This window comes from Temnothorax americanus, unplaced genomic scaffold, assembly GCF_048541705.1.
Source record: "Temnothorax americanus isolate GAGA-0224 unplaced genomic scaffold, ASM4854170v1 Scaffold1, whole genome shotgun sequence".
In the NCBI taxonomy this organism is placed as follows: domain Eukaryota; kingdom Metazoa; phylum Arthropoda; class Insecta; order Hymenoptera; family Formicidae; genus Temnothorax; species Temnothorax americanus.
Genome location: NW_027509230.1, coordinates 9614977 through 9628001, shown reverse-complemented (window position 1 = coordinate 9628001; position 13025 = coordinate 9614977). Strand labels below are relative to the sequence as shown.

General features: G+C 36.0%; 1 protein-coding gene across 6 annotated transcripts in view; it reads left to right on the top strand.

Annotated features, from left to right (window-relative positions):
- The window catches only part of LOC143904254 (dystrophin, isoforms A/C/F/G/H), a 483734-nt gene that overhangs the window by 390323 nt on the left and 80386 nt on the right, over positions 1–13025 (top strand). For all 6 annotated transcript variants that reach the window (XM_077418912.1, XM_077419080.1, XM_077418996.1 and 3 more), the window contains 2 exons: positions 790–934; positions 7285–7408. In XM_077418912.1, the coding sequence (XP_077275038.1) occupies positions 790–934; positions 7285–7408 (269 nt within the window). The remainder of the gene's footprint in view (positions 1–789; positions 935–7284; positions 7409–13025) is intronic.

Below are 13025 nucleotides of genomic sequence, written 5' to 3'. Positions count from 1 at the left end.
TTTATTTTCCTCAACATCGCAAAGCCGGAGAGCAGCATTTATTTTCGTCATTCATAAAACAGAAAAATAATACAAGAGTCATGTTTAAATTCTAAGTTATTAATCAAGAATACAAATCTCTAAAAATAAACACATTTTTTTTAAAGGCTAATAAGTTGTTTATTAATAGATTAATAGTTGGCAAGAATGTGAAATTGTTTGAAACATTCCGGGACTGGGCAATATTCCCATTTTCATGTTGTATTAGTTTTTTTTTTTTGTTATGTTTCGAGTAGACTTTATGATTTAGTTGGATGCTGTTTATTAGCAGTAAGCGTAATATATATGTCTTGAGAAATATATCTAATTATGCGCTTATAATTTATAATCATTAAATGCTGTTCTCTAGCTTTGACGTTCAAGAAATAAATACGATATTGATGTATTAAACTAAAAATATGTAGAGCTTTTTAGAAATATAAATGTCGCAGTTTAATATAATTTTTAATGAATAACAATTTTCAAACCTATTTTTAAAAACTACCCATTGCATCGCAGAAAATCATAACGAATCCGACTCGTTTTCATATTTCAACATAAGTACATAACACGAGTCAAACTCGTTATGCGATCCTAATGGATTAATATATTCTGTTTCTTATATTATGTAATCCAGATAAAATAAATATGTATTAAATAAAAAACAAAGACGCACACATTCAGAGGTATTCAATCAGTGAATGTATTTTAGAATCCAGTGTATATTATTAGATACCGGGCGTACAAAGCGTGCATGTTTTTTCTGTGCAGAAATCGATTGGAGAGCAACACGGAACACTGGAACGCTTTGCTACTATCGTTGCGCGAGCTCATCGAATGGGTGATAAGGAAAGACACAGAGCTCACCGGCCTGGGACCCGTTTGCGGCGATGTGGCTGCTCTACAAAAACAACAGGCAAGTCGTTGCGAATGCTGTTTCGCGCATAGATTACCACTGGCTTCCGCTTCGTCGAACTTCAGTTGGTCCGTGTAAAATCTGTAGACGTACTTACTTTCGTCAGCATTTTATTCGTTATCTTCGGGAGACGGGCATGCTCCATTTAACATCCTTTGGTTCGCGGCAGTAGCATCAATCCTTGGAAACTTCAGGATTCGAGCCAAGTTACTTGGATATGACTTATATATCTAAAATCGATTTCATACAGTCGTCCTCCGAGAAGCTCGTAAGTTTCCTCGCAAACTGATTGGACGAATAGAATATAATTACGTATATAAACTCATGCGCTATCGGGCGAGTGTTCAACTGTCTCTACGAGACACGACAGCTCATCCGGAATACGGATATTTACGTATTCTCATCACGTTTGAGTATTCCGCCTCATGGAAACGTGAGTCTCAATTACTTCGCTGCTCTTACGTCAATTGTGCGCTAAATGCTTCAACTAAATTCGCTGCTGATTAAATGAATTTCCGGTTCACTAAATCTCATTATAGACAGAAATATTTCGTTTATTTTAAGAGATCTTTAACGTTCTTTAACAAGATGTTGCCTTTTTATGACACATTAAAACAATTGATCAACTTTTAGAAGATTATTATAAATAGTCACGTTTTAAAGCACTCTTTTGACTCTATTGTTTTTAGTTATCTGTTATTCTCTTCTATGCCGTTAACTGTGGATTTTTTTAAAAAATTGTATATGCTTCGTGCGGCTGGAATTGAGTATACCTATACAGTGACTCACGAAACCGCTCGCGTGCGCGCGCGATTAAATGTACCACACAATAATTATCTGCGATAATTATTGATTCGAAGAAGGCAAACAACGGAAACAGTCTTTCAATAACAATATAACATATAAATAAACAAATAATTATGATCCCTCTTTTTTCTTTTTCTCTCTCTCTCTCTCTCTCTCTCTCTCTCTCTCTTTCTCTTTTTCTCTTTTTTCTTACTACAGATTTATTCATGAATTTGGAAAAGAATTTCGTAACAATGATATGATTTGATCAGTTTCGTGAGTCACTGTATGCATGAATATCCTTTGCGCCACAATGTATAAAGGTGCACTAGTTTGGTTTAATCCAGATTAGAGCACGCATGTTGCTGGCATGCAGAAGCGCCTGTACCATTGATACAGGTAGTATCCGAGTGTACGGAGGTGATAAGCCGCATGTCCCTCGACCAGATCATTGATGTTATCGTGCGGCTAGATCTGTGTGTGTATTTGTCACTCACACCGGAGAATACAGGAAATGGCCATCGATTATCCTTAATCACTCAGGCGGAAGGGTAAGGTGCTCAACCATATACTCATCCGATTGCCTTCATATAGATGCGCCTCTCGTAAATATGATCGCAGATCGCATTGAAATTTAGCACAAAAATGATATTAATTCAATTCACAATCATGCGTGTGTTTAATATATATAACAGAGAGTGCAATAACAAATATATCTCTCTGTGCACATGATATACATATTATCTTTGTTAAATACTATTATAAAATGAAATATATTCCTCGTGTTTTAAAGGGCCGATTTAGATTCGTAATAATGATTTACAATCGCCTTTACTCCCTTGGGATCTACACGACGCGAAAGAAGCACCTCGCTACATGCGTTACCTGATGTATTCCAACAAGTTTGCATCAGGCACGGAATTTAAATTCTTACCCTGCAACACGGGGCTGCAATCGTTTCCGAGCGATTTTCTTAGCGTAATTTGTTTGTCCCGACTTCTATACGTAGATCCAGTTAAGGCCATTACCCCGTCGGGCATTTCGCACGTCTATACTTTTCTCAGTAACTATATATCTCTTTCTTCAACTTTATTAGTAAAATAATATATACGATTGAAGTGAAGTCCTATATAATTATCGTCGACGAAATCGTCGCGAGATTATCGCCGCGGTTTGAAATTTGATGCGTCGATTGTCACGTATCGGGAAAGTACGGTTAATGTAAATCGATTACACTCGGATTTAATTTAAACGATTCGCCGGTAATTAATAAATCCTGCCCCCATGCATATGCGTCGCGAGATTCTAAATAATTCCGTGAATATCCTAAACGGATCCATATGCAAAACTCTGGGTTGTTAATCTAATTAGTGCTTGACGTTTGGAAACATGGCGTTTTTCTCGAATGCTTCAATTCACTATGATGATTTTTTTTTATAAAACAAGTTACCTTATTAACGAAAAGTATTATCGGATATAATAATAAAATAAGAGTAATTACTTTAAATAATTTATATCGCGATCAACGTTTAAGAAGCTCTTGAATTTTACAACTGACGGTGTTTCCAAGAATTATTTTAATAATCGGAATGAATTGAATAATATTGATTAATTTACTTTGAAATTTGAGATTAGTTGAGAACGTTATTGCACGTTTTAAAGAAATTCTAAGATTATTTCTAGGCAATTAATAAATCAAAGAAGGATAAATGCCACGTTGACACAACGATAATACAATGTTAAACTTTAATTTTATCTATACATCATTTTTATCAATAACTATTTTAGCATGAACAATATCGTTAAAATATTTTCTCAAGTAATATATACTTAAAATATACTTTCGATCTCGCACACAACATTTTGCATAAAAGTTGACTAAGGGATTTATTCTGTAAATGTTAACGACATTATATTTCGTGCTTTGCGTAGATATAATATACCATACACCACAGAAAAGCTGCGCAAAGTACGTAACGATATCGTTAACGTTTACAGAATAAGCCTCTAAGTTGCCGTTATATAAATTAAATTCTATTTTTAATTTTCTACGTAGTTCTGGATACGATTCTTAATTATAGAATAAACATTTTGTTCCAATATTTTATTCAAATAAAAGTTAGAAATCATTTATACAATACGAAATAGCGGAGGGAAAATGAATTCGCTCGATCGGAATCGAAACTGTCGCAGCCGCGGGGCGCCAATCTCCGCGGAATCGAAGTCGAAATGAGAGACGCGTAATTAGAAGGCCCTTTACTGATGCGCCCACGCAATCGGAATGAAAGCCGATCGCACGCGATTTAGTCGCTGTTACAACGACGGTGTAACGAGCGCGACGGCCATTTCTCTTACGCCAGAACCGTCCTGAAAATTCCATTTCGCTCGCGAGCGCGCGCGCGCGCGCGCGGATCGATCCCGGACGCGTCGCGTAAACCCTCGCGCGCCTGTAAACGGCATCGTTACACGTCCCGGCGACGAGCCGTCCACGACGACGACGAAACGTTTCACGTACGCACCTTTTTGCACGCGGCCCATTTCGTTTGTTCGTTCGTTCGTTCATTCGTTCGTTTGCGCGTGTGCGCGAATATGGTTGATAAATCAAAACCGCCGACGTTACGTTGGAAGGCCGACGTCGAGAGGCGCGCATCGATTCGCGCCCGCGAATTCGATGAATTTTGCTGGTTCGCGACGAAAACACGTCCGCGGTTTCGAGCATGCATTTTTCGACGCCCATCTTTTTCTCGGCGCGACCGATTGGTATTTTCGTTTCGGCCTTGCGGAATTTTCGCTTTTCGCGCGAGGACGATCACGCTTGGGTGGTTATTTTTCGGCCGGGCACTTTGGCCGAGTGTCAACCTTCGGAATTTATGCCGATGTGTTTCTTTCGGCTTGCTGGAGAGCCGGCCGGACCTCTCGTCGCGACGTTACCTCAATTGTTTACGGAGAGATCCGTCGACGTTCGTATAGCTCGTGACTCGTGAAATATTTAACGTTCGTTTCTCTAACGGATAACAGTATCGACTGATATTCGAAATTCGTCCACGTGGGTATATAGACTTGGCACGAGACACTACCGTGTCTGTTGAATAAAAGAAAAGCTTGCTTCCATCGAGAAAAAATTTATTGAACGATTCATACTGATTTAGAATTAACGAGTCAGGCCGATGATTATTTATCGTCTAAATTCCGTTTTATTTTGCTCCGTCGCGTGGGAATGAGAAATGGAAGGATTACTTTTTTTCTCCGTAAAATTGTGTAACGCATTTAAATTTAAAATAATTTTATTATTTGTCGCAATATCTACATGAAATATGAGAAAAGGAGGTCGCTTTTTCACAGAATTCTGCAATGAAACTGTTCTGAAATAATTACATCATTTATCGTATGAATATCTCTTTTTACTTGTTTTTTTTTTAGCGCTGAGTATAAAATAACAGACAAAGGACATTCTTTCTCCGTGGAGAATTGTATATTAAAAAATTGTTCTGAAATAATTTATCTCCTCGGTGAGATACGCAATAACTGTTGGGAGCAGTTAAATGCTGAAGATTCTTAGTGTCAGATGCTCGTATATTACTGCGATACGCATCAGCGCATTGTTGCCTCACGTTGTATATATACCTCGTATAATTAACCTCTCGTAATGGTAACCACGTTGATAAGGGAATTGTCTTGCTGCAAGCAATTAGAAAACGTTTAACTGTCCAAGTGGATGCTGGACAGCTTTAAATCGTTCTAATTTCTTAATTAACATTAATCTTAACTCGTAGAGATAGCTAAGCACGCATCGTACGCTTCTGTGCGCACAATTTACAATGAGAGTAAAATAATTCGTAATTAATCTGTTTGCAATTTGTTTACGCCGTAAAGTTTCTAATTCCACTTCGCAATTAAATAATACATTCGTAAGAAAAGTATGATTCATACGTAAGCTATTATTTGTAATATAAAAGCCTTAGAAGAGAAATCTATACAATTGCGAGAGAGCAAAAAAAAATGAAGAATAACCGCAATGAGATTTCTATCACTCACTGCACGCCGCGTCATCATTCTTCGAAATAGGAAGCAAAGAAAGCAAATAACGACGAAAAATATAAAAATAATTAATGGCCTGCATATGGTGAAATCTATTTTGTAGAACAATTTTACCAGTTTATTTAACAATATAATTTAACAATACGCAACGTGCATTATCTTCTGACATATTATATCTTCTTCAAGATTGTCTTTGCAAATTCTCGATTAAATGTTAAATATACGGTGATAAATAGCGACTTAAATCACGATGAAAGAGAGAGAGAGAAAGTAGCTTGTATATTACCTTTAAAAATGCAATTATTCGCAATCGGAAATAATAACGTAACCTGCATCTTTATTTTGAGATGGTTTTATGTAATCATGTCATTATTTTCCCAATCAGTTTGTAAAAGCACGGACAGATCCACGCTTCTAAAGAAATATGTGATTTTATTTTTCAAAAAATAACTGTTTTTTGTCAGCGGTGACACAGTGCCCACTGCAGAGTACGCGTTAAAAAATCAAAAAGAAAAATCGCGCGAAAGATATCGAGACTTGAAAAACAAGACGCGAATCTCCATTTAATTTATTGTTTGTTACGAAATATAAATGTTGAATGAAACTAACGAAAACCGTCAATTATATTTGCAAACGCAATCGTGAAAACAAGAAAATCCTTTACTCGGATGACAGTTAAAATCTTGTTACTCCACGAATTCGTTCTTGCGATAAATTTTCTTCCCGGCGTAGCGATATAAAAAAAGGAAACTTGACGCGAACATGCCATCTGGGCGTCTCTCGACGCGCGACGAAAAGATTCGTGGCGTCTTGCTAGCAGCAAATCCACAACTCCGCGAACGACGAGAAATAATCTCGTTAACTAGCGGGCGCGCAATATCGTAAGAGTGCCTTTTTACCCACTCGAGTTCTTCTCGCCGACTGCAGCGGGCTAATTTTCAACCTCGCTGCATAATGTTCTCTTCAAACGTAATTACGAACGTACATGTTAATATCTCTGCACGATGCAGCAGTGTTTGACGGTATCGCATCTTCACCAAGAATGTTTTATTATTTGAATTAAATTTCTTCATTATATAATATAATATCTTATTATATTAACTTATAATTAATATGTGTGCTGTGTGTATAACGAATAATATCTTTAAAAATCAAGCATTAAATAATTATATTTTTTTTGTGCAATGCCTATTTACTTTTATTTTCATACATATGTCTCTGCTTTTCTTACTAGTTGTTTTATTTATTAAATTAATTGATATATAGTAATAGAACTTTTAAGCAATACTGCCGAAAATAATGATAGCGATGACGATATCATCACTATTATATATCAACATTGGCATTATTCTACTCTACCTGTCACTATAGACAGATGAATTTAGTCTTTAGTCGAAAGGGCTAATTTTCTGTGGCCCTCTCCTCGGCGAAGAGTTGAACGCCAAGAGAAAACTTGGCACTGCACCAGACACCGATGCTCCTTGTCTCGTTATTTTTGTTTCACGATTTACGCGTCTCCTTCACAGGACGACCATCGTGGCTTCAGGAGGCAGCTGGAGGACAAACGGCCGGTCGTGGAGAACAATTTGCTGAGCGGCCGCCAGTACATCGCCAATGAGCCTCCGCTGTCGGACACATCGGACTCCGAAGGTACGTTTATGAATTACACACAAATTGTATTCCTTTGTTCTTTAATCTATTTCACGGAAAAGCGAAAAAAATAAAGAATTTTATGATACGTAATATATTAGGTAGGTACTTCAAGCGTTTTCAAAAGTGATAAAAATACTTAAAAGAACAGAAACATATGTTTCATGAAAGTGGAATTGTATTGATGTTGATTATTTTTACTTTTTACTATGATTGATGTTCTCGTGGCGTTCTTTCGTGGTATTTTTAAAATATTACTTTTATATGAGACAATCAAATAGCTCGGAATTCCAATATCGTCCACTTCGCTCATACGAATGAACATCTCGCGAAAAAACAAAGGAAGTCGGCCAAGTACGTTCATCATTAGTGAAACCACTTTATAACGCAAGACTGAGTTCGTCGATAGTGCGCGCCCGGTAATTAAGAGCGGGTGTACCTCTCGATTTCAACAATTCGCGATTTTTATTCTTATACTTATATCAGTTTCCGGGAAGAGAGGCAATAATCTCGACTTTATCTCGGCCTATCTCGCCGATTTATCGGTTTGGAAGAGAGCACAGAATTCTGCTTTTCTTTGTTTATACCTCCCGTTTGATAATTAACGAATTGATATTACTACCATTGTCTTGCTATCAATGATTATTCTCTCGGTAACGTTACTTCGAGTCTGCAAGAAGATACTTACCAATGTTCAAAATTAATTTTCTCGGTTTTTAAAATATAACATGTAATATATAATATTAGAAAATATTTCATGTGGACGATATGAAGGAATCGACTACTGGATTGGAAGAAAATTCACATTTCCCTTTCTCTGAACTATCGATAATTTGCCGAGATTAATAAAATCTTACGTGTATTGCAGCGAACACGGATGATCAGTTGATCTTGTCGCGAATATAAGAAAAATTTCATTTAACTTTTCTCTTTCCCGGCGTATAAACTTGCGAATTGCGTTTTAATAATTCACACATTTTACCTTCCGTGAATTTCCGCGCCAGCTGAGAATTTCATGCCGCGCGGCAAGAATCTAAGAACAACTGCCGATTGTGCTTGCACTGGGATTTCCAGACTGAAAGGCCACTGAGAAATATTTTGCGTTTTTTTTTTCTTCTCCCGGTTCTGCAACCTAACCCGCGAGACCAGAAACGAGCTTCATTCTTTACTGTCGCTCCCTTTTCAAGCGCGGCAAGGGCAAGGAACGCGTATAACTGCGACGCTCTGAATATTTCATTTACATAATCCCACCTCGCCGAAAGCGCAGATATTAAGAAAACCCGAATAGATATCTGATGCGAGATACGAGAATTATGTTTATTTGTGAATTTGCACAGTGAGAAGTAATCCTCCGCGTATCAATCATAAGCTTCCAAAGAAAAAACAATGGAGGTAGCGTGGGGAAAATCGCGGTAGGCCGATAAATAAAATCTAAAAAGAAAAAAGAAGAAAGAAAGTGGAACTATTCTATCGCACGTCGAGCAACTCAAACTTAACTCTCCGTCCTCATATATTTGTCTCAACTTTCTTTTCTTCTTAGGCTTTCAATCTTTCTTTGCCCATTTGCAGCTCTGGTAAGCGACTGACGAAATAACAAAGACACGTTCACGTAGTGAGCGAATATACAGAATGCAGAATGTACAGTGGATCAAAAAAAGTATTTTGTAATAAAGTTATTGTAAGAAAACTGGGTGTGCAAATACTTTTTTGATCTACTGTATGAAAATATATGAACGCGTATTAGAGGAATGCATAAAAATACAAAAATACATACAGAACTAATAAGTGCGGAACTAGAGATAAGATCAAGTTCAATACGTACTTAAAAATCCGAATCAAATCTAATAATCAAGTTTTATTTTCTTGGATTCGAATATTCATAAGAAATAATGTTTCATATATTATACTTGCAAAGTAATCAAATTCTGATTAGTTAGTTTCAAATTTTTAGAATGAGTGGCCTGCAGGATTTGAAATGTACTTATAAGTAGTTTGTCGTAACGAATCGAATCTTTACTACTTAATGAAAAGATATTTGTGTGTATGTCTACTTCGAAGTAACATTCTTATTTTTCGAGATACTCATACAGGGTTCGAACTATATTTCGTCTAGGTTCGAGTATACTTGAAATATTGTTCTTATTTTTCGAAATAATCAGAGTTTGAAACTACGCTAACAAATTCGAACCTGCTTGTAAGATACTTAATCCCATCACTACGCGAAACCCAAAAATTCCTATCAATTAAAATTTATATTTTAGTATTGAAACGTAACTAAAAAATTAATAAACTCCAATGTGTGTGTGAGATCTGGAGATTTAATATTATGATCATTAATTATTTTCAACTATGTATAAAGTTACGTGAGAAAAATCCTATATTTCGTTGAAAATGTACATGTATTAAAAATTTTAGCTTTAATTTTCCATTTACACTTTTCTTTTTGTTATTTATATCGAGAGATAATCTTTTATACAATGTATACAATGTACGTACAATGCATGTACGTTATACAGGCGTTTTTTATGTAACTATTGCAAACAATTCTCTCTTTATGTGATATCATATTGCATCGTAATATAATTTCAAATATTCGATTCTGAAATAAAACTTCTGGTGTTAATGCAACTGATGCAACTCTATCGAGAATCGATGTGAAGAGTTTCAAAATTAATCACAAGTGTACACTTTCCAGTTTTCGTTCTGTATCAGCAACTCCAAAAGTTGTAAAATTTAGACGAGATGTTTTATTCATATTACATCGTCTCTGATTGAGGAAGAACAGAAAGGGTGAAAGAAAACACTAAATAATACATCGAGGTGAATTCGATTTCTTTGATTTATTCTCAATTTAATGTGCGCGGAGATTTCATTTCCAATAATTTTATATACGTTTTCGGATATCGCGAATTAAATCTTACACGTGTAATCTACATTACATGAAGTAATATAGATTTGATGAAAAATAATCTTGGTTTCTTTGCCTGTTTCTGTGCTTTTCATCGGTTGAAAAATCAATTATTATTGTTTATTTACGGTCTTCCAAAACAAAAGGTGTTTCCCTTAATATTTATCAGTTATTGCGATAAGTATCAGCACATGGTTCAGTGATCAAATTGGTAAAGATGCCCGTCACGGTTTGAAGAAAGGCCCAGGTGCGAACCCTGGCTGGAGTGACAGTTTTCGCAATAAATTCTTTACAATAATTTAAAAAGGATACTTATTAGCGTCAAAAGTTGAATCGATTAATCGGTTTAAAGTATGTGGATTCACTGTTCTAACGAAGAACTGCGTTTCAAGACAAACAAATAATCGATGCGCAATTTGCTGAGTTGGAAAAGATATGCAGAATTCATACAAAAGTATTATTATTATTAGGTTATCAAGATCCAGCTCGACCGAAAATGACATGAATTGTGATGTCTACTTAATTGAGAATCATATATAAGATCTGTTTCATTTATTGTTTGAAAATCCTCAATTGTATTAATAAATATATTTACAATGCGTTTATTTAATTTTTTTCTGACTGCGCGATTATTTGTGCGCTGTATCGGCTAGAAAAAAGTTTACTTCAGCTAGATAAACGTAACTCCGTCGTGAGTCACGTGGGGTTTTCAATTGAATTAGAAGTATCGCAGTATTCGCAGTACATCGGTACCGATGGATAGGGAGCTTTAGGAGAGATGTCCCTGAGGGGGAACCGGAAACTTGTAGGTGAAATTTACTGAATTCCCGGAGGAAGCACGACCTGATCTTATGTCATCGTTTCTCTCTCTTTCTCTTTTTCTCTCTCTTGCTTTATAAATCCAATAGCCAATAAGAAATATTTATTGCGCAATAGCACATTTTGAACGCGGTTGCTACTAACAAACTCGACTTTCAAATAAGAGTAAAGTTTCCAATTTCTTTTATGTTTCAATCGATCACTAATAACCGAATGTTTATGGAATCAGTGAAAACATTCGTACGATGTTTCTATTGCGATCCTGTGTATTTTTCGATAACGAGAAATAACGATAAAATAACGAGGAGATTATTGGTATTTGCGTATGCAATTAATGATATGCGAATCCTTCGTTAATCTTCATTAGAATATTATTCGATACATTTTGAATGAACATACATCTACGTCAATGAACGATATTATCGTTTATCGGAATAACGCGCGATTGACGCAAAATATCGAAATAGCCAAAGCAAACAAACAGTAACAACTGGTGATAAGCAAGTTTTGACGGTAAGTTCATTAGTCTCCGTCAAAACGTGATCTAATTATTCGAACCGTATTCGCGCAAATTCGTTTGTCAATGCCATCATCGTGTTTATAACGGTCTGTATTCAATGTGATGTTATATCAATATTGTGAGATTAATATACTATCAGAATCAATAATCTATATTTACAATCATAAACTATTTTTAAATGTGTATATAAATTATCTAATTTCCAGAATATTTTAGGAAGAATTGAAAATGAATTAAATAAGATTAAATATCAAACAGAAAATGCACATAAATTTATACAGCAATATTTTCTAAATTTATTAACAAATAGGTATACTCAATCATATCTGCAATAGGTAACATTTCGTACTTTGTTCACACGTCTATACGATCATAAAATATATCGTGTCAGCGTGTTTTATAAAAATTATACTTTTTATCACACACTTTATTATATTGTTTTCAATATTGTAAATTCATATTATAGGTACCTCTATATCTATGATATTAACATAACAAGTCAATCACTTCCTCGTCGTCTAAATCGCGAACGAGTTGGTGTATATCGCTTCACATATTCAGAGAACGATTTTGTTGAAGTATATAAAAATTAGGCTAGATACAAATTTGAAAATAATTAATGTAAAACATTCAGAACGAATCTTATATGTATGAAGCGATACACCAACATTATTCATTCGTGCATAGCCTATATATATATGATGGTACCGCGGCTTTCGGCTGCAGTCATTGTCATTCACCGTGCCGCGTGTAATATCCGACGTAAGATATCCGGAATAACCATAACGATATAGCTTCGCTCTGCGTAGAACGGATTCGATCCCAATAACGTGGAACGGCTCCTGCGAGCGGGCAACTCCGACGACGGCCGCGCGCGATTTCACTCATTCCGTAGGTATAGTCACGTTTCGCGAAACGTGCGCGGCATCGAGTGTAACCAGGCCGGTCGACGCCGCGACGTCGATAAATTTCTGGCAGAATAACATCGCGCACGCCGTAAGGCCGGATTATACAACATCGACGTTGAACGTTGAACTCGTCGGGATAGATTATCCGCGAACGAGGGTTTCGCGACCCCCGATCGGAGCATATATAGCCGGAATTTCGGACCCTCGCGCGAAGCTCATCGACCAACTGTCTTTTATTCCCGCGGTTAGCTTCGGAGGTCGAATTTACTATTTTATATCTCGAAACGTCTCACAATAAAATAAAATATTTAGGTCGTTATTTTTATAATAATTTATAAATAAATGAACGCGTTTTTGATGAAAAATCTTTCCGATGTGTTTCTTCTATCAAATCCTTTTTGTCTGAAAAATTAGATTTTTGATAGATCTCCTTTTCCGGATTGCCTATTTTTACACTTATAC